Source organism: Camelina sativa, chromosome 14 (genome assembly GCF_030686135.1).
Source record: "Camelina sativa cultivar CO46 ecotype springtype chromosome 14, ASM3068613v1".
Lineage (NCBI taxonomy): Eukaryota > Viridiplantae > Streptophyta > Magnoliopsida > Brassicales > Brassicaceae > Camelina > Camelina sativa.
The window spans coordinates 26944238-26967929 of NC_141893.1; the positions used below are offsets into that span (position 1 = coordinate 26944238).

Sequence of the window (23692 nt, forward strand, 5' to 3'; positions counted from 1 at the left end):
CAATTTGACTTCGATCTCCTTGCTTGAGTTATCAGCAACCCTTTCTTTTGGTCTCCATTCCTGGATAAGCGCCTTGCTCCTACCAATCTTCACTGAACTTCCTCTATTGTATGATGAGTTCCATTGTAACCGATCCTTAATACTGATACCTTTTTGCATAGGTTCTGAGGTGGAAGTCAGAAAACACGCCCCCTGATCTTGAAACTGATCCTGGCTATTCATCCCCTCACTTCCAACGATCTCTTTTCCTTTTCCTTTCACTTGAGCCTTGAAAGCTTCTAATCTAGCTGTTGGACGTCCTCTTCGTTTTGGAGCATGTTCAACTCGTATAGAGCGTTATTGGACATGTAGGGGGCAAATAGATCTTCGTGAGTTAACCTTTTACAGAATAGGCACACCTTAAGTAATTTCTCATATGTGAACTCAACAGGTACCACCTCTCCAGAAGCAAAGTTTGCGACTTTACGGAATTGTAGAGGCTCATCTGTTGTGATCCAAACCCTTGCCCTCACATACTCCACCGATGTGGAGTTTTTTGCGTGTAGCTCTACAGCTTTTATCTTTCCCATAGACCCTATTATACTCTCCACAGCCTTCTTCTTCAGAAGATGAACCGGTATTCCTTTGATTCTGATCCAGAAGAGTATCCTATTCAGAAATTCTGGTCCAGGATTAGGCTTCCACTGATCCAAGGTTACAATCCACCCATTGACGAACGACGGACCCCTATGAAGAACATGTGATAAGTCTCTCTCATTCTCAAAAATATATTGAACCCGGTCATCTCCTACTCCTCTGCCACGAATTCTATCATCTAAACCCCAGATCGGAGGAAGTGCTTTCACCAAACCTCCCACCTTGTGTACAGTCGGATTCAAACACCTTACTATTATACTCAAGGAATTTTCCTCTATTAAGTCCTCGTTCCCCAGATCTGGAATAATTACTGTTTCTCCCTCTCCCAATATATCGAGATCTCTAAGCTCCTCCATGAGAGACGGCTCTTTTTTCTTGCGCAGACGATTCATCTTCTCACTCTATTAAAATCACCATGTTTTCGCTACAGAGAAGGAAAGCTCTCGTCTCACTTGCCAAACGAAGTTTCGAAGAAGAAACTAATGAGCAGCTAATCGACTACAAAATCAGCTGACTGAAATCAAGGGTTTCAACCCAATAGATCTAGCAATCGCCTTCCGTACATTCTTCGCGAAACCCTAGCCCTATGATTTGATGACTGATTTGGTTTTGTTTGGCCGCCGACGAAAAATATTTATTATCTTCTTTATAAAAAGTTTTTACTATCTTTAGACTTAGTAGTGCGTATCTTTCTTTTCTAATTACAAAATTCCTAATTTCTTATCATAAGTCATATAACACGTCCTAAATAAAGAGTCATCTTTTAGTTGGTTTTTATTCCTAGTTTTTTTTTGTATAAATTAACTTGATATATGACCCAGTAATTTTTAAAAATAATTTTATATAGAAATCATTTACGAAAGACTTAGAAAATACATCATGTGTAAAATTATTTTATTCCTACACGAAAATTTATATATATATATTAGATTAGAAACGCATGATGTACGGGTTTTAAAATTATTCAATAAAACTGAATTTTAAAAAATATTTTCACATTTTTTTATAAGTAAAAACTATTTTTAGATGTAAATATATTTTTAATATTTTTACTTAAAGAAAAATCATATTCGTTTGTACTTTAATACACAAATTTATAGGAGAATTGGAAAAAAAGGACATTTTTAAAGAAAAATGTTCATATATACTTTAGTTCTTTAGATTTGGTCATATAGGTTTTATAATAACTAAAATCCAGTTTTCCCCTTAATTTTCAAAAACAAATATTAGAAAGCTATTAGAAGTAACACAACGATAAAACAAATCTTTTAATATAAGGGAATAAATCTTTTACGTAACACATTTTGAAAAACTAACTTTTATTAACAAATATATTAGCTTTCCTCAGATAAGAATAAACAGATCTAGAGAAATATATAAAACAAGCACCCAATGGATATATATATATATATATGCTTATATTTGATTAATAAAAATATCATAAATTAAAGTAAGGAAAAAAATATATCATAAATTAAAGTATATGTGGTTTTCAATCTATATAGTTATTTTGATTACATTAAATTTACATATTGATAACAATAAAAAATTACATATTTATATAAAGTTTTAAGACATGACAATTTGATCATGAAAAAACCAGAAATTGTGAAATATTAAATCCAATACTCAAGACTAAAATTCAAACATAAACTAGAAATAAATAATTCAAACATAAACTAGGAAAGAATTAGAAACCTAACAAAGAATAAAAGACTAAAATTCAAACATAAACTAGAAATGAATAGTTCAAACATAAACTGGGAAAGAATTAGAAACCTAACAAAGAATAAAACATAACCTTAGTTATATTGCTACATCACATGTCGATCTATTATGTCCTTCTTTACCACAACAGCTACACTTGTGTCTCTTTGACGATTGTGATAGTTGAGATGATCTTATCTTGTCTACAACCTTTTGATGTCTTTGTTTTCTTCGTCTACCAGTGTGTCTTCTTATTTCAGGTGGTAAAACTATTGCAGCCTCAACATGGTCTGGGACGCCTCATTTGTTCTCTGGAATACCTATTGGATTTATAGTCTCCTCATAGTACGATGTCCAACTAGTGGTGCTATACATAGCATCAACATATGGATATAGATCATTGCCTATATCAAAAGCTCCTTTTATGTCGTGTTTGCAATGGACTTTGCCTATTTGGAATTTCCTACATGAACATGTTCTTCTTTCCAAGTCAACGTGCCACAAAGCCTACCCCATTCGGTTTAACCTGTAATACGTTTCTTCCAATCGGATAACTTTTAAAAACAAATTTATTGTTTTCTTCTTTTTATAGTATGAAAGAAAAGTTGTAACCAGACTATTATTCATCATAACGAGAGGAGGAAAATGAGCAGTGAGATCGGTGGGTAAAAAACTTAGCTCTATATCAACCATACTCAGTTCTATTCCATAGGCTTCTGAAACCATAGTCTTCAATTCTTCATGTGTTGTACTCGATTCTAAAGTCAGTAATTTTCCACGATTTTCTTCATCAATAATAAATCTCTACTCATGATTGTCAAATGATCTCCACACACCACTCTTAACATATATGTGCATTGCCATTGAAAACAGTCGAAAATAGTGAAAAGAAATCAGATAAAATGATTTTAGAGACCATAAATTAGTGCACTAATAGATTAGGGTTTGTTTTAACACTTTTATTTTAAAACAATTAGACAACGTTTTCTAAACTACATAGAACGTAATCATAACAAACAATAACGATCTTAACTAAATATTAGATAAATATTTAGTTTCTTTTTTTTATGATTCACTTTTTATATTTAGTGAACTCTAAAATTTTCAGAGTATACATTCTGCGTTTTAATAGTATATATCTACTAATTTTCTTAGGGATAGAGTAAAAGGAATAAAACATATTCTAACGTTTTTTCAGAGCATAGAATAAATCGTATAAGGTTTATACTAAAAAGTTTAGAATATAGAGTAAACCGTAGAATACATACTCTGAACATCGTAGAATTTTGAATTTCGGACTACTAAACTATTTAGAACAAAAACATTTTCTGAAATTAGTATAACATGTACAAAATGTTAGAATACAAAATCAATTTTTTCAGAACAGTAGAAAACGTTTTCTAAATGTTTTATATCAAATTTTATCCATCAAAAAAATAACTTCTACAATTTTTTTTTGTAAAAAATTATATTACCGCTATAATTGTATATCTACTAATTTTCATATATTTCACTTCTTATAACTTGTTAAATTTGGGTTTATTAATTTGTATGAGTATTTTGGGTAAAGATGTTAATTTTGAAAAAAGGTGTATGTGGACAAAACGTTTTTTAGTGATCCTTTTTCCAATTATCCCAATTTACTATAACAATTATTACAATAATATAAAACCAAGTTATCAGCCACCGAAACTTTTGCTAAGGCATTCATCAATACAAATATTATTATTGCTAAATTTCAAAAATGTTATATAACTTATTCAAAAAATATTTAACATGCAAACAATCCGTCAAAACATCATTACAATTTTTTTCTAAGTTTACCATAAAAAATATGTTCTTACACCAAAAAAATATTTTATTGTTAAAAGAAGCTATTATCACCACCTTTTTTTAACAAATTCAACCAATTTTATGTTCATTTACTTTTACTTTAACATAATTTCTCTAACCACTAAAATTATTTTCTGACATAGTTTATTTAACCACTAAAATTATGTATGCCAAATATTTTGGTCAAAAAAAACTGAGAAAAAAAATATACACAATTGCAATAGTTCTTGACCAAGTCAATAAATATTTAGAAATTGAAGAACAAAAAAATTGACATACTAGAAAAAAAATTAAAATTAAAATTATAAGCACGATGATATAGTAGTTTTAAATAATTTAGAGATACAAAATCGAAACTAAAAAAAAAACTAAAAAAAAACCAAAAATATTATCTTTTAAAAAATAAAAAATTATTAATCTTACATATCCTTAACTGAAAAAAGAAATTCAAAGAAAACGAATATATCACAATTTACAACTATGGGAACGCATATATCTATAGCTCAAATCTAGTAATTACTGCAAGTTACAACTTTACAAACAAACGTCATGGCACTGTTGAAGCATCCTCGGGATCTTCATTGGCTTTACCAACATGTTTTTTGCTTGCAAACGGTAAACCAAACAGTATTTGGAATACGGACCTGACTTTGTTTGCACGTCGGCGTTGGCGTATGCGCCGTAGAATCACTTCCCGGTCTAGTGTTTGCGTGGTATGAATACGTTTGATGCGAATATGAGTTGACACAAAATCTGGGGTTTCAGTGTCTTCACGAATCTTGTTCTTGTTCTTGCCTTTGTCGTTGGGTTTGGCTAGTGAAGAAGCCATGTAAAAAATGACAATATTTGGTTCCGCTTGCGACAATATTCGTCGGTATGGTGGAGTGAGTGAGGAGTGATGAGGACGAATGATCCATATTTTTGGGGTTTATATATATACGTAGTAAAGTAATTAAGGCTAAAAAGCACTCATTTGTAGAACAATTATTGAATCTTCCGATATATATAGCAAATCAGTGACTCAACATGATAATTGGCTAAAAGATAGGATATATATATATATATATATATATATATATATTTTATCTTTATGGAATCAAAGAGCATTATATACATTTTAATAATTGTTGGTTTGACAATTTCAGTGAAATTATGAAAAAGTTGAATATTTTATTATGACCTACATAAGCAAAATATTTTTTGAGATTATATTCTGTTTTATTTTATTATTTTTGATTAGAAAAATTATGTAGCTTGTGTAATATATATAATAAATTATTTCATGGAATTTTAGAATATATTCTAATAAAAGATGTTATACGAATTATTATTTTTGAAACTGAACAAAAATCAATATTGAGATTGACATAAAGCTAGCTACTGGTATATATAAAGAAAAGACATAAAGAGAACCCTTAGGCTTCGAAAAGATAGAATGTCAAAATGTGATCTCATAAAAACACGTTTTTGAGACTATAAGTATAGTTGGTAAAAAATATTCCAAGAAAACTATAGCAGAAACATATTTATACGTAATCCTTGTTTATTATACTTGCTAGGATAAAAAAAATGGTAAAATGGTACTCGCTAAAACGCGTAGTGCACATAGAATCTTAAATTAAAGGTATAGCCAACTTTTGTCAAAGTGGAATTTAAAATAAAAGAGCATCAAAGCTCCATCCAATCCAGTAGGTGCTTTGACGTTCTCTCATTATACAAGCAAACTATTTCATATAGTTTTGTAATGACATATTGTAATTCGTATCAAAGATTTGAAACGAAGATTTATTCTTTTGTCTTTTCTAACTTTTTCAAATTATAAACAAAAATAAACATTACTCTTTTGTCGTATTAAAATTTAAAATTTGTTGTATAGTAGTTGTTATTTTAGATTTTCAATGTAGATATTTGGTATAAAAAACCAATTTATTTCAACTGTTTTAATCTCTTCACCAATAAAAAAATTTACAATTTTTTTTTAAAAAAAGTAAATTAAAAGAAACTAAAGAATTTTTAATTTGTAAGAGAAAACCTTAAATGACAAGTAATTTGAAACCAATGAAATATAATTCTTTTTAAATAAATAAACACAGTTACAAATCTGTTTGCTGTCTCGTTTATACTTCGGGAAGGGTAAGCATACCAACTTTTTTGTGTTGTCATTGTTTTTCTGTTTTCTTTTGTGCCACCACTGTTTTCTGTTATTAATTCTTTCCTAGTTAGTTACATATTAACAACACGCAGAAAATTCTGTCGTATACGGTATACCAATCACACTCTAAAAATTCTGTCGGAAGGCTAATAAATTAAACCAGTTTCGATTAATGGTCAAATTATTGAAGTAGGTTGCTTAAGAAAAACTCACTTGGTTCGCAAAACAAAAAGAACGGTTGAAAGGTTTTAAAAACAAAGCAATGGGTATAAAAGGAGCATGTGTGCACGGTCCAAAATGCCTCTGAAGATGTCCATATTTGGGTAGAAAACATAGTGGTTGGGCCAATACAGCTTTGGTTCCTCCACATTGACACATGATTCTAATATAACGACTATTATCATTGTTTGTTTCTTTAGCAAATAATTATTTATCATCCGGGAATGGTAACCTACGTGCTCTAGATTGTGGTATCCTTCGAAACGTGTAAAGTTGATGAAAAATGGAGTATATATTTATGTATGAAATTAACTTGTATCATATGAGAATATGAGATGAATGATAAGAGTTTATATATATAAGTAAAAGAGCCATAAAATAAATGTATCTATATTGTTATTATATATTGAGTAATTCAGAGATAGAGGTATGGCATAACTACATTACTTAATTAAGGTAGTCATATCTTGACGTATCATTTTAAGATGGCTGGCTAAAATTAAGTCCACTTTTATTGCGTAGAGATACACAATTGAACCGTGGTAGAGCCTTGATTGATAAGGAACTAGAATGTACGTGAAATGGTCGTAGACGACTATTTGGAGAAAAGTATACCAGAGCAGAATCATAAACCTATGAAAAAGAGGTCTTGAAGAATGAAAGTTTTTGGACATGGGTTAGAACCGCAAAATGATGATTGCCACGGGCTAGAATTTTGAAATTAGAAGATGAACAATCATCTTTTTAGTATGTCTAATGTAAATTTCCCGCCAAAAACGAAAACCCGTAAATTTCTCGCCAAAAACGTAAACCTGTAAATTTTTCGCCAAAAACGCAAACCCGCAAACGTAAATTTCCCGTCAAAAACGAAAACTGGTAAATTTCTCGCCAAAAACGCAAACCTGTAAATTTTCCGCCAAAAACGCAAACCCGCAAACGTAAATCTCCCGCCAAAAATGGTAACCGTAATTTTCCGCCAAAATCTCAAAACCACAATTTTCCCGCCGAAAATGTAAAATCTGATTTTTCCTCTATAATTTTCCAGTAAAAGTTATGTGATGGTGATAATGATGATGATAGTAAAAAGGATGATAAAGATTAATTATTATTATTTTATATTATATATTAATTAATTTATATTGTAGTGGGTTAACCAATTATTCATCTAACTCATTTAACTAAATGGATTCATGGGTTGATCCAACCCAATTGTTAAATGAGTTGAGTCAACTCATTAACTCATTTAACTTTTAACTCATTGGATAATGAGTTGAGTTGGGTTGAGTTAACCATTTTGACATCTCTAACTATGTCAATAGAAACCATCCATCGTTTCAATGGGAAAATTCGTAAAACGTGACATGTAAATATGAATCTTTAGTTATTCCCTATATATTAATAGAGAAACATTATTGAAAAAATGTTAATATATCATCATTATAGAGCTTGAAGCACATTTTAGCAAATAAACCTTATTACTTAATCCTAATTACATTTATATTATTATAGACTTAAATAAAAATTCATTAAATAAATTAAACTATTTGTAGTCATTTAATTTGAAACTATATTATACTTCTTTAAAAAACAACAAATTATTTTATTTAAAAAAATTTAATAATTATTCATGTTTTATTAAAATAAATTTCATACAAATATTTTCACCGCGTTAAAATTATTATTTACTTTCAAATATTTCACGGGTGAAACATATTTTTATATAAAATAAACGTAAATTTGAATAAAACAAAAAAAAGAATTATTTACATATTGTATTTTACACAAACAAATATCAAATTTCAAATAATAAATTTATTTGAATTGATTTATCCGCACTATACGGGTTGTTACCTAGTGTCCCTCTAAAGGTGAATTATGACTTATTAAATAAGCATACTATACAGTAGTAATTTGTATAACTTTTTGGCTAACTTCTATCTCATGATTTATATTTTTGACTTAGGATTATATATGTATGTACACTTAAATTATGTAACTTTTTATTTGAGTTCCTTATAGTTTCATATTCGTAAGTCTCGTACCTGCCTGATGGTAGGTCCGTTTAGTTAGGGAGTCTCCATAGTTACATTCTTACTAGGAGATATCCCGTGCTTTAAGCACGAGTCAACATTTAATAAAAAAATTCTAATATAACAATAAAATTTATTGTTATATATTTTTCAAAAATTTATTTGTTTGAGATAATATTTATTTTAATTGTTCTGTAAATCTATTAGTCTTTTTAAATACTATTTATTTTAGAATATTATACTATTTTATTTTTTGACGTATATTACAGTTTTATATTATTTGTTTGTTGAATTTGCATCATTATTTTGTGAAATATGAAGTAGTATTTTTAATATTATAATTTTGAACAAATAAAAATTATTAATTTATCATCTATATAAATTTAGTTTTACCAACCCGCCAATGTGGAAATTAAAACACACCTTTTTTTTTAGATTGAGTAATATATCTTCGTTTTAAAAACTTCAAATCACAACATATGAAGAAAAAATTCTGCATTTTACTAATCATAAGTATTATATGAAAATTCCAAAAAAAATGTAAATAAAAAAAATAAAGATAGTAGGAGAATCATAATTTGAAATCTTAACAAAATCTTCGAAATTTAGTTATAAAAATAATTATATTGTGTACTTGGATATAAAATCTTAGTTTTTGAAATTCTGATTAGTTTATATTTAAAAAAAATATATTTAGTAATTTTCGTCCATAATTTATTAGAGAGAGAAAATATTTTTTTTCATTTTTCTAGATTTTTTTATATTTGATCTGTTAGCGTTTTTTATTTTTTATTTTATTAATTAACTAAAATTAACTAAATTTTTTTAATGACAATTGAATGTAATTTTTTATACATTTTAAGGTTAGTTTCATATTTGTACTTCCCAATTAATATAGTAGGAAGCCACAGTTTCTAAGTTTTTAACTGAATTCTTTTATCTAAACTGCAGAAGTAAATTTTTAAAAAAAATATCACAATTGAGTTATTCAGATTACTCTTTTCTACAAATTGTTTGAGTATATATTTGACAAGCAACTATAATCGTCTCAACTAATTGTATCTCACAAATTTGATTTGTGATATTCAATTGCTCTTTTACCATCAAATTATGCTTTTCGGGAAGATTGATTGTTGCTTTGAAGTAGGAGTGAACAATGCGTGACAACAAACTTGTCACAAACTCATATAAGATGTTCTCACATACACAAATGAAGCTTTTTTTTTTTTTGGTTATACACAGATTTTAGTTTTTTGGTATGATATCAGATGAGACAAATATTATTTAATAATTAATCATCCGTTCCTTTAGATGTTTTATGATTTTCACATATATGAAAAATAAACCTGCAAAATCAAATAAACCAATTCTTGTTGTTTTCAACTCATACACAGTATTTTTTTTTTTTTGAACAAAGCAACTCATACACAGTTTAAATTTACCATTTTGGACTAATTGCTCTAATCTATGTCATATATATAAACATAAGTAATAATTTGCAAATCGTTAATTATGTAAACCCAAACAACAAAGAGTTTTTCTTTTTGTCTCAAAAAATCCCCATTCGTTTTTTTTTTTTTTTTTCAACATCCCCATTCGATTCACATGATGTATTTATGCATACACTATCCCAAAGAAGAGGATGCCTTACTATGTGCGATAACCCCCTAGCCTTATCATGCCCATCCTCAAATAGCACTTCTTGCTTAGCAAAATTGTTTCTTTTACTTAATCAACCAATGATAACTTCTCAACAGTTTAAAGTTTCCTTACAAAAAGTGAAATTCTGAAGACAAAGTCGTATCATATATTATACGTGCCATCTTATTATTAGCGGTCCCCCCACTTACTTTAAAATTATGACGAAAAATATAAAACAATGTTATCATATATACACATACACTCATGATTCATTCCCTATATGGCTATACTTAGCAATAAGGACAACATTCACAGGGTTCACTTATGAAGATTATTTTAGTAATAAAAAGTGGACAAAACAAAACGAAATTACAACATTAAACGTGTCATACTCCCATTGCTTTGCTACCTTCTTATAATGCAAACAACTCCCCTCAAACTCTTTCCTCTATGTCCGGAGTGTTTAGCTTTCTAAAAATCTAAAGAAACTAATCAGACGATCTAGATTTTACGACAAAAAATGCCACGATCAGACCAGACCCGCGGATACTCGGATGGAGACAGCCTAGTCGGAGAGATTGTACGAGAAGAAGGCCACATTTACTCGTTAGCCGCAACTAATGATCTTTTGTACACAGGATCGGATAATAATCACATTAGGGTTTGGAAAAACTTAAACGAGTTTAGTGGGTTTAAATCGAACAGCGGACTGGTTAAAGCGATAGTGATTAGTCGGGAGGAGAAGGTGTTCACGGGTCATCAAGACGGTAAGATCCGGGTTTGGAAAACCTCTTCCAAGAACCCGCGAGTGTACACACGCGCCGGGAGCTTACCGGCTTTGAAAGACGTTTTGAAGAGTTCAGTGAAGCCGAGCAACTACGTGGAAGTGAGACGTCGTCGTACGGCGCTATGGATCAAGCATTCCGACGCCGTTTCGTGTTTGAGCTTAGTGGAAGATCAAGGGCTCTTGTACTCGGCGTCATGGGATCGGACGGTCAAGGTTTGGCGTATCCATGACTTGAAATGCATCGAGTCCATCAAAGCTCACGACGACGCAGTGAACACGGTTGCAGCCGCGGAGACCCTTGTGTTCACTGGCTCGGCCGATGGAACTGTAAAGGTATGGAAACGTGAGATCAGAGGGAAGCGTACGGCTCACTCTCTCGTCCAGACTTTGTTAAAGCAAGAATCAGCGGTTACGGCTTTGGTTGTCAGCCACGTGGCGGTTTACAGCGGTTCAAGCGACGGAGCTGTGAACTTTTGGGAGATGGGAGAGAAGAAAATCTTGAAACATTGTGGTGTATTCAAGAAACATAGACTGGCCGTGCTCTGTCTCGCTGCCGCCGGGAAAATGTTGTTTAGTGGTGCGGCGGATAAGAAGATATGTGTGTGGAAGAGGGAAGGGAAGGTTCACACGTGTGTCTCTGTGTTAACCGGTCACACCGGACCGGTTAAGTGTTTGGCGGTGGTGGAGCCAACCGGAGGTGAAGAAGAAGACGGAGGAGATGGGAGGTTGGTTGTGTATAGTGGGAGTCTTGACAAATCGGTCAAAGTTTGGAGGGTGCCACGTCATTAAATGTAGGATTTTATTCTGCTTTTGAGAGATTTGGGATTGTTTGTAGGTAAATAACAACAAAAAACCAAGTCAAATGATGAATTATTATGAGGTTCGTAGAGTAGGTTGAATATGATATCTTTTAATAGTAATTTAATATCTCTATTATACATATATTATTAAGCTAGGGTTATCGTTTGAATATCAATAATATTATAAAGAAATTGTTATGCACTAGTTGGAGTCGATTAATCAAAGGATATAAAGAAGTCAAGTGTTGGAGATTTTATTATTTCATGAACAAAATACTCTAGAAAAAAAAGTGTAAATACTAACTAGCTAAATGTACTTAACCCCAAAGATGAAAAACTTTAATAATCCGACCGATCAATGTTTTAACACTAATCTGACCGAAGAGTTACAATAAACAAAAAAACCGTACTTTATAGATTTTAAGAGAAAATGGTACTCTTCTAAAACTAGTTAGCTTCAAATAATTACGTGTAGTAACTTATAACGTATATCGGTATATATATCCATAAGCTTGGTCGGATCATTATATAAGACTTTAATATTAATACGCCAAAAGTTTCACTATACGTTAACTATCATAGAGAATTCGAAAATGCGAGAAATGTCACTTTAAAATTTATAGTTTGAAGGTAGAAACTGACGAGAAATTCGGAAAATCGACGTATCAATATTACAGTTACATGAAAGTGATGGGTGGTGGTTATCATCGCATTGTGACCGTCCATTATTATTTTTTTGGTTATAAATAAATAAATTTTATTTTTTCTTTCGCTAATGGTACGTTTTCTTGGCAATGTTTCTTTTGCTTTATTGTGATTCCTTTGTGCAAAAATGGAAACAAAGGTACGATCTACAAAAGAGCTACAAATGTGTCTATGTTTTAGCTCAATAAATGTGTAGGATCCACATAAACATGTTTGTCTATCCTCTTCTCAACGACCACTTCTTATTTAATCGCCTGAGAGTTAAGACCGTACTTTTGTTAGTGCCTATGTAACTATGTTCATTATCATTTTGATCGTGCACACTCTTCTCGTCACACAAGGTAAAACTCTAAATAAATGTCGTATAGTAGCCAAAGCTACCTCTGGTTAAACCGGACCATTGGATTAGGTGATGGACTGATGGTTTTTGGTCAAAGAAACAGAATCGGATCAAATATAGTTGGTGAAGAGAGTTGAAATGATCGTCCATTGTGATATAATTTTTCTATGTTTTTGAGTGTTATTTAATTTGTATGCATGTATGTAATTTTGGCTCATCTCCTATGGAATTTATATACAACTCGAATTCTATCTTTGTTATGACAAGATATTTAAATATATTGAGATATCATTCGAGAAATATGTATAGTTTGTAAGTTATATTTACATTTTTAGGAGATATACACAACACAAAATTAGGTTAATTGACTTGTGAAGTAATGCATTTTTTGCGTGTGTTTGGGAACTTAATGTGTTTGGAGAAATGTGAGAAATTTCAACATTTTCGCAAAATGATGTATGGATTATTATATAAATTTCAAGGACCTTCGTGGAGGTGGTTTAAGCTTTTAATTAACTGAGGATATTATAAAATTATTAAGTTTTTAATACCCCTACATAACATATTCTGGTTCACTTTCACCACGAGCGCAGTACCCTTTGGTGATTAACTCCAACTTTCTCATCACGTAAGGTGAAGGTGAAGCAATCAAAGATTTAAGGCGAGTTCATTAAACCGATTACGTCAACGATTAGTCGATAAATTATAAAGACATTTAGTTATTTGGCCAACTAATTAAAGCCTTAGGGCAAGCTCAATGGTGAGTTTTAATTTTGAGACTCTTATCTACTGTTTGAATTTTTTATGAATATATTGTGTACTGTTTTATAAATAAGAATCTTTGATCTCCTAATTAAAATTATCCCCTCCAATGGTAGGATATAATTTTGAATCTCTTATTTTTGAAAATATAGTTATTGAAATTTAGAAAATTTATATAGAATAGAAGTAGTATAGATGTTTAAACATTTAAGATTTTATAAAAATGTGAAAATATTGCATTTAATTAATTATTAAGCATACAAAACATAATACATATTACAATAGAAGTACAATTCATAAATGGAAAAAAATGATTAATTGTAATATTGATTTATGCCAAATTAATTGAATTAATTACATTTCAGATATATGTTTATAAATTTTGATTAGTATAAATTTTATTGCATTTGAGTATAAATTTTGATTAGTGTAAATGTATAAGCATTTCAGATTTAATAAGAAAGGGAAATTATTGCATTTCAGAATTTATATGTGTGAGACATTGCTGTTTTGTTTTCTAATAGACTACAAATAAAAAGACTTCAACCGAAACTTAATCAAAACAAACAAACCATAACCATCAAAGACTAGACAATGTGCGTCTCCGTTCCAATCATGGCCGAAGTCTTCCCCGTCTCAGCAATTCGTGACTCAAGCTTCAGTTCTATCTCCTTTACTGCAAGCTTTCTCTTTTTCAATATTTCATCAAGTTCTTCTTCCTTCTTAACTTCTCTGCACAACTTCTCATTGCGTCTCATTACGTTGCTCACCATCGATCATACTCTTCTTCCCTGCAGTATTTCCAATCATGTTAACCTCAAAATCATAAAGAATCTCCCTTTTCTTCAGTGATTTGCTTGCAGTTTCATCATCCTCTTCACTCATTTTCTCTACTTTAATCGAACCAAGCTTTTGACAAGCTGTTGAATCATCCTCGCTATCCGCTGCCACATATCTTCTAGTTCTTTTTCCAAGTCTTTCAGAAGCATCTCTTACAGCATCACTACTATACTTCTTCCTAGAGCCGATCCTTCTAGCAGTAGTCATGTTATCACCTTCATCCATAGAACTCTCATTATCACATTGTGTTAACAGAAATCTGAAACTTTAAGCAAAATTAGACTCACTTCTGGATCAGACATGGAAGCTTTGATGAAGAAAGGATCAGTCTCAACTCTTCAGTAGAATTAGTGAAAATACACGATCTATTCAAAAAGATTCCAATGCTTTAGATTTATTTATGCCAATCAAAATCAAGTTTACCAAACAGCTAGTGTGTGGAGCTTTTTACTTCCTCTTTTACATGTATTGATTACCCACATCAGGACCTTGTCCAAACACTTGTCTAGAATCATGACTAGACCAGAATACATCTAAGAGCTGACGATAACCAATTATCCTCATATCATATTCAACCTGAAGACAGCTACAGAGCAAGAGCAACACGAATCTAGAGGATTAGTAACTTAAAAATCAGCTCCTGGATCAGATGAACATAGCAGATGAACATAGACAATTTAGGTTAACCTCAATCACATATACACTGAGATCACATATTACCAAAGCTTAGCAAAAAAAAAAAGAAGCTAAATCAGCTATATGATTATGATAAGTAAGATGTGAAAAACAGAGGAAAATATCTTAAAATTTGATTCTTTTATTATTATCTCAGAATTAGTTTACAAGCTGATGTTAAATTGTCTTATATAGTGACATAGAGAACATTCTAGACTTTGGTGATTCATCTATCCAGCTGTGCATCAGCTAGTCATCATCCTTATCGGTGAGAGCATCATAACGGTTGTGAAGGAGTGTTGTTGCAAGTACAGGTTTTGTCTTGAGGTGAAGACCTTGATTGCTTTTCTGATTTGGACTTTTGTCTTGATGGACTTGTTTCTGGCCCAATGTATATATTTCACCTTCATTCTCCCTCAAACTTGTGGTGGGTGAAATTCCAACACCGAGTTTGAAGAGTTTGTATCTCAAGTCTTCAAACTCTCGTCTTGGAAGGGACTTAGTAAAAATGTCAGCTGACTGAAGTTGTGCCAGGATGTGTTGTGTCTCTATGTGTCCCAACGCCACTTGTTCCCGTATGTAGTGATAATCAGTATCAAAGTGTTTGGACCGTTTATGCAGAGCTGGATTAGCGCTTAAGTATACTACAGAAAGATTGTCACACATGAGCACAGTAGGATACTGTTGAGTGACCCCAAGATCACGAAGCAGAAATGAAATCCACGTTATCTCATTAGCAGTGGCTGTTAAGGCTCAATATTCTGCTTCTGTTGAGGAGTTGGAGACAATTTCTTGTCGTTTGGCTGACCAACTGATGAGATTAGGACCAAGAAGAATGCAGAAACTTGTTGTTGATCTTCGAGTCTTCTTGCATCCTGCATGATCGCTATCGCAGAAGGTTGATAAGGTCAGGTTGGAGGTTCTGCGAAGATGTAATCCCATATTCAGAGTGCCTTTGATGTATCGTAAGATCCTCTTGAGCAGACCAAAGTTGGAAACCGTTGGTTCATGCATCCTTTGGCACACAAAATTGACAGCAAACTGAATGTCAGGCCTGGTTATGGTGAGATATTGGAGTTTCCCTGCAATGCTCCTAAAATACGTTGGCTCCGAGAACAGTTCTGGATTTAGCTTGTCCAGGTTTTGTGGAAGCGGAGTAGGCATTGGATTGTAATTTGACATAGCAGCTTGATGAAGAATATCTTTGGCATAAGCTGTCTGATGTAGAAAGAATCCCGTGGAGCATTTTTGAATCTTAACTCTAAGGAAGTAGCTAGGTTCTCCAAGGTCTTTCGTGGAGAAACGTTTATTCAGTGACATGATAAGAGCCTGTAGTAGACCTGAATCATTCCCTGTAAGTAGCATATCATCAACATACATCAGAAGAACAAGAGATTTACCATTCTTGTGATATGTGAATAGAGAAGGATCTGATTTACTGCAAGTGAACCCAAACTCTATCAAATACTTGCTGAAGGTATCAAACCAGGCCTTTGGAGCTTGCTTAAGTCCGTAGAGAGCTTTGGTAAGTCTACACACATGGGATGGTCTCTGTTCATCAATAAATCCAGGAGGTTGTACCATAAAAACTGGTTCCTGCGATTCTCCGTGTAAGAATGCATTAGAGACATCTAGCTGTTTGATGTCCCAGTTTCTTGAAGTAGCTATATCTAGGACCATCCGAATTGTTGCAGTTCTGACCACCGGACTGAACGTTTCGAGACAGTCCAGGCCCTCCTCCTGGTCAAACCCTTTAGCTACTAGGCGAGCTTTGAGTTTGTCCACTGATCCATCTAGTTTGAGTTTAGTTTTAAAAACCCATTTGCATCCCGAAATGTTCATATCCTCTGTAGGTTCCACCAGATCCCACGTGTGTAGCATGTGTATGATACTGATTTCATCGTGAGCAGCATCATTCCATCCTGGATGTTGCAATGCTGCAGTGATGTTTACAGGTTCTTCAGGAGCAAATCACGAGGTGAGCAGCACATATCTAGGATTAGGCTTGTGAATCCCATCTTTAGCTCGAGTAGTCATAGGGTGTGTGTTGTTGACTTGTTCCTCTTCTATCTGATATTCCTGAAGGTGATCATAAGCCACCGAGTCTTCACTCTCACTACTTGAGGCATTGTCAAAGTCACTGGGATCCAGAGTGTTATCTGGACTATTCATATCCACTGTAATGTGTTCAAGAACTGAGTTCGGTGTTACAGTCCTTACTTGATTTGAAACAACAAGTGGAACTGAAGCATTCTCTAGAACAGGAGCTACTGGATGTACTGAGGCAGCCTGCCATGCCTGAAGGAGCGGTGTTTGATATGGTGGGATTAACGATTTGTATTGCTGTTGAAACGGGAAATAATTTTCATCAAATATAATATGACGCGAGATGTAGACTTTGCCTGTTGGAGGATAAAGACATCTATAGCCTTTGTACTGAGTGTGATAACCGAGAAAAACACACTGCAAAGATCGTGGATCGTATTTATGAGTTGCCATGGGACGACGACAGGGGTAGCAGGCAGAACCAAATACTCTAAGCATTGAGTAGTTTGGTTTTTGATTGAAAATTACTTCATTGGGACTGGAATGATTCAGAATGGCAGTGGGAAGCAGATTGATGATGAAGATAGCTGTGAAGAAAGCTTCTACCCAATGATGCAGAGGAGTGTGACTGTGAAACAGCATTGTCAAGCCAAGCTCTACAATGTGTCTGTGTTTTCTCTCTGCAACCCCATTCTTTTGAGGAGTGTAGGGACAAGAAATCTTGTGTATAATTCCATTCTCAGTAAAATGTTGTTTCAGATTGTTACTCATAAATTCTCCTCCTCCATCACTCTGAAAAACTTTTATTTTTGTCTTGAATTGATTCTCCACTTGTTTCTGGAATACTTTGAATATAGAGAGGAACTCAGACTTTGTACGCATGGGATAAAGTCATAAAACCAAGTGAACCGAGAGAAATCATCCACAAAAACCACATAGTATTTAAAACCTTGATTGGATACAACTGGTGATGGTCCCCAAAGATCACAATGTATCCAATCCAGAGGACATAAAACTCTAGAATCTGAACTAAAAAACTGAAGTCTACTGTTCTTCCCCATCTAGCAAGGCTCACAAATGGAGGTAGTGCTGCTCTTATTCAAAGTGATCTCCTTGCTGTTCTTTAGTTGTTGGAGAACTAGTCAGTTTGAGTGCCCAAGCCTATGATGCCCGGTGCCTTCCGAAGCTGCACAATAACGATTAGAGAAGAGGGCAACAAATTCTTGGTTCTCCAACAGATAGAATCCACTATTTCGAGGACCCTTTGCCACCACCTTCTGAGTGGGTATGTCAACAACACAGACTTTGTTAGCATCAAACCAAACTCCACAAGGCAGACCATCACACAGTTTCAAGACAAAGACAAGAGACTTTTGCAGATCTGGACAAACCAAAACATTATTCAAGGATATTTTACCTGCCGCAGAAGAGATGGTGTTGGATCCAACATGTGTTATGGGTAGATATGCTCCATCTCCAACCATAACAGGGTCATTCCCAATGTATGTTGTTGCAGATTGCAGGTTGCTAGCAGAAGGAGTGACATGCGCTGTAGCACCAGAATCTGTGACCCATTCATTACCATCAGAAACTTGCAGGGAGGAGAACACTTGAGCAACATCAGGACGTTGATAGTTTTTATCAAATCTGTTCCAACAATCAAACGCAATATGGCCAGTACGTCCACAAATCTGACAGATAGGGCGCTCTCCAGAGGCTCGAGGATTGGATTGGTGTTGAGAGAAACCTCTGCCTCTTGAGGAGTAACCACCACGGACCCTGTTCTGCCCTGAAGACCATCCCCTACCGCGATATCCGCCACGAGATTGATTTCCATTACCAGTTTGTTGAGCTTGAAAGGCGAGATGAGGCGTAACAAACTCAGAAACATCATAGGACCGTAGCTTGGTGTCAAAGTTCTCAACTTTAGATACAACATCACCAAAGCTCGGAGGTGAAGCCTTGCTTAGAGAACTTTGAACAACAGTCGTGATGGGATCATAGTCACGACCCAAGCCATTCAAAAAGTCAAAAATCTTTAAGGACTCATCAATAGGCTTCCCAATGGAACTTAAGGCATCACAATTGGCAATAAACTCTCTACAATAAGCTGCAAAAGTCATGTCCTTTTTCTCTAGAACCCACAAGCTACGGCGAAGAGTAAAATCTCTAGCTATGCTACTCTTATTGAAGTTTTCTGCTAAATACATCCATATATCTCTGGAGGTAGAGAGATTGTGAACATACCCGAGGACCTCTTTAGACAGAGTGCCAAATAGCCATGAACGGACAAGTTGGTCTGTGCATAACCAAGCTTCAAAGCGAGGGTTGGGAGCTTCTGTGGTTGTGTCACCGGTGCGAGTGGAAATGAATCGTGGTGGTGCTGTTACGGCACCATTCACAAAGCCGATGAGTTTTTGCAAGATAGCAGAGATTCAAACTGTGTCTTCCAAAGGAGGTAGTTTGTGTTGTTGAGCTTGATTGTGACAGTGCTTGAGACATGGATATTGTCTGGGAAAGGATAGGAATCGGCCATTAACACACCTGTTAATGTTACAATGGCTCTGATACCATGAAAAACAGAGGAAAATATCTTAAAATTTGATTCTTTTATTATTATCCCAGAATTAGTTTACAAGCTGATGCTACATTGTCTTATATAGTGACATAGAGAACATTCTAGACTTTGGTGATTCACCTATCCAGCTGTGCATCAGCTACTCATCATCCTTATCGGTGAGAGCATCATAACGGTTGTGAAGGAGTGTTGTTGCAGGTACAGATTCTGTCTTGAGGTGAAGACCTTGACTGCTTTTCTGATTTAGGCTTTTGTCTTGATGGACTTGTTTCTGGCCCAATGTATATACTTCACCTTCAAGATGAAACATGAAGGATATCAAACATGAATTTGTCTATCTAAGCCAAATATGTTCAGTTGAGCAAATCAAATCAAACAAAAGAAGAGGCAAGAGATCAGTTTAGCTCAACTTCAATCACATATTACAATAAAATCCGACCCGACTTCCTATTACACATATACTTGAACATGACCAAATAACATTAGACTAAATGTTAAACCGATCAAAACACTCAAAACTGATGAAGAAACCAAACAAATCCAATTTATAACTCACCTAGACCAATTTGTTCCAAAACGATTGCATTTGGAAATCGTCTAGAGGTCCTGGCTTGTACTCCAATTTCGAAGCTCCTTCATCTGATTTAACTTGAGTGTCATCAAAATTGCAAATCAAACATCTATAATATGTGTGTGTCTGTAACGCCCCCGAACCGCCATACGGCCAGACAGGACCGCGGACGGCATCGGGATGCTACTTGTTTGGGAACCGCACCCTGGTGGTCCGGTCGAGGGACGGAAGCTGCAGCTTCCTGACCAGTCCTCCTGGACGCGACTCCGCCCGCGGCCGAGGTTCGCTTATGCTTTGCAACCCTTGCGTCCCACGCGCATTGTGTTGTCCCGGACAAGGTCGAGTACCATTTGTAACTTGCCTTGTTTTCCCCAAAAATCGAATATATTGCTTTAATAAATCATTTTATTGAAAACAAGTCATCAAAGCAATATACATAGGTAGTCGGATAGCTTTACAAATATCGTTTAGGAAAATATAGGGTTTTACAAAGAACACAGAAAAACCCTATCCGGTACCCTAATGTTTGCTCCAGCTCTAGACTCACTTAGGCTTCCTGCACAACAAAATATTATCATGAGTAATCTAAGATTACTCAGTGAGCCTGGGTACCCCTTTCCAAAACAGTATTCTACTTCCCCAACCCGACTACCCCAACAGGCAAAGGTAACAAGCAAGGCACACAAGCCAGCAACAATCAAAGCTAAAGAATTACATGAAAGCCTACGCTAACATCATGCAAGACTAAGCAAACAACATGCAATGCTAAGCTATCAACATGCAAGACGAAGCTATCAACATGCAAGCAAACAAAGCAGTCAACAAACAATCAAAGCAACACAGCAGAAACAATACCGGAAGCAATAAACAACAACCAACCGAGAGAGATTAGAACGACACGACTCTACTCGGACGATCTATACTCGCTAAATACAGAAAGAGACGACTAAAATAAAAGAAGGGACACTTGAGATATTCTAGACTCTTTCAGTTCAACAACAAACAAGACATCTAGAATACTATAAGGAATACTTGAGATACTCTAGACTCTTTCACCTATGGGCCCTCGATAATCTGTTCCGTTCCACAACACTTCCCATGCTGAGACCACGAAGGTAACCAGCATGAGCCCCCACAAAGGCTACATCGTCAAGTAGCGGTCACGCTAGTAGCTAGCTAGCCGTGACATTGTCCCGCGCGAGTGGTCATCGGGAACTCTCGCGAGACAAAACGCAATTGGAACAGAAGATCAACTACACTATTCTAGCTAGGACTCAAGAAACAAATTCAGGAGACTTAGCTAAAATACACCAAATAACTCAAGCATGAAATCAAACAAAACAAGCAAGAAAATCAAGCAAGAGAACATGAACCAATCAACAAGCAACTAGAATGATAATTCATGTACTTAGATTGTCCTACAAGCATGCAACACATCTACCCAACTTAAGCAATTAATGCAACAAGTGCAAATATACATGCAATCACATTTTAAGCGATTTAACCCATTTAAATGCTTTAAGTCCATTTGCGCATGCAAGCTAACCTCAACCAGTTTTATGCAATAAAGATTGCAATTAAGCTTCACCAATTTACTTGTGCATGCAATCGATTTTATGCAAGAACTATTGCAAATAAAACCCTTCCAACCTAACCATGCATGCAACCCTTTTATCCAAATTTTAAGCAAATTCCAAATTACTTAACATGCACCCAAGTTCATTTTCTGATGGTGATCCCTAACTCAAATTCTATGTGCATTTAAACATGAACTTAGCATGAATCCTACCATATTTCGCATGCATCAAAATTAAACTGATTCTAACATGAATCTAGTCTAAATGCATCACGCAAAGGGTACACACAAAGATCTAAAGATCCATGTTGTGTCTCACACACAATTACTACAGAACTCACCTTGGGACAACGAATGATGGTTGGACTTCACTGCACCACGGATTAGACAACTCCCTCTTCTTGCGACCAACAGCAACTCTTCACAGCTCTTCTCCAATTCTCTCCTTGTCCGCAACAGTGTTTCCCCTCTTGCCTCAACAGCTTCACCCTCTCGAACCACTCTCTCTTCTTTTGGATTTGAGAGCAAAAAGCGCAACTTTGAGTGTTTAGGTTTTTCGAAAATGAGAGAAAATGATCTCAAGAGTCCTATTTATAGGTCGAGCATCCCCCTTTCTTCCCTTAGTGCGATTTGACAAATGGCAAGCATGAGCTTGCATGTGGCGCGTGTAAGCCACTTGGCGCACATGAGCTTGCATGTGGCGCGTGAAATGCACTCTCCCTTGCATGAAATTTGATTGGCTCAACTCATAAAAACACAATGATTATGCCGCCACTATCTCCTCTTCCTACGGCAAAATCGTCCTGTCCTACTGTACGGCACATACGGTATCGCCCGGACATCTCTCGGCCATGGGTCGGTCTCGGTCCAGATTGTGTTTGGCTCCTCCGGACTCCCTCGGTCTTCTCTCAGACAACTCTCGGCTTTCTCTCTCGGGTCCTTCATGTCCTTTCTGGTACTTCCCTCAGACTGTATCGTCCTTCCCGGTACCTCTCGGACTGTACTGGTCTTTCGGGTTACTTCTCAGTCCGTACTGTCCTTTCTGGTACTTCTCGGACAGTCTCTTCCGCATACGCGGTTTTCTGCGTAAACTGCCAACTCCTGATCGGTCTTAAGGTCTCGATCGTATATTCGGCCACATTGGTCTTGGCTTGGCCATCCTCTGACTTATGTATTTTTCCTTGGACTTCCTTCGGCCATTCTTCTTTGTTTTTCTTCCTCTTCCTCTTTAAATCCTTTCCAGGCCATTTCCTCGAACTTTTATTTTCGGAATTTCTATCCTTAGTGAGGGTCATTACAGTGTCTGTCTACAAAATTGGTCAAAGTGATTCGTAAAAATTCAAAATTGGAACCACCTCTGAGGAATCAGAGATTCAGCAACGAACACGCCGCATGAAATTGGGACTTTGTATGATTAACTGTGTAGACGATGAGTTGGAGAAGACGATAGTCCTTGTCGGAGGAGGAAGAAGAGAGATAGCCATTTTTGATTCAGAAAAAAATCAATCGACTATTTGGTTTGCCCAACAAATAAGCTACACGTACAGTCTCTTATTATCAATTCCAGTATACTAAATAAGAGGTCCTCTTAATTTTTTCTTTTTTCTAATTTTTTTTTTCTTTCTTTTCGGTTATATCCTCTCTTAAAACTCCCCGTTGGAAAAGGTGTGATGTCTCTCAATCAAATTGTTGGTTAAATAAGATAAGGCTTTAGAAAAATGCAACTGCATATATGCCAAAACACACTTACAAGTCCCTTATATTGCCTATATAACGCACCAACAAGCCGGTCAG

The 23692-nt window shown here is 34.8% G+C and overlaps 2 protein-coding genes and 1 pseudogene across 3 annotated transcripts; 1 reads left to right on the plus strand and 2 right to left on the minus strand.

Annotated features, from left to right (window-relative positions):
* Positions 1-278: 278 nt before the first annotated feature.
* Positions 279-1028, minus strand: LOC147928680 (uncharacterized protein At4g02000-like). Its single transcript, XM_087486234.1, has one exon. It carries the CDS (start codon positions 1026-1028, stop codon positions 279-281), a length of 750 nt encoding a protein of 249 aa, XP_087342360.1.
* A 9426-nt stretch (positions 1029-10454) lies between these two features.
* On the plus strand, positions 10455-12007 carry LOC104742270 (protein JINGUBANG pseudogene; annotated as a pseudogene). Its single transcript, XR_015579309.1, has one exon. The product of XR_015579309.1 is annotated as a protein JINGUBANG pseudogene (transcript).
* A 2734-nt stretch (positions 12008-14741) lies between these two features.
* Positions 14742-15115, minus strand: LOC109128806 (uncharacterized). Its single transcript, XM_019235833.2, has one exon. The coding sequence runs from the start codon at positions 14983-14985 to the stop codon at positions 14872-14874; it is 114 nt and encodes a 37-aa protein (XP_019091378.1). The 5' UTR covers positions 14986-15115; the 3' UTR covers positions 14742-14871.
* Between the last annotated feature and the right edge of the window lie 8577 nt (positions 15116-23692).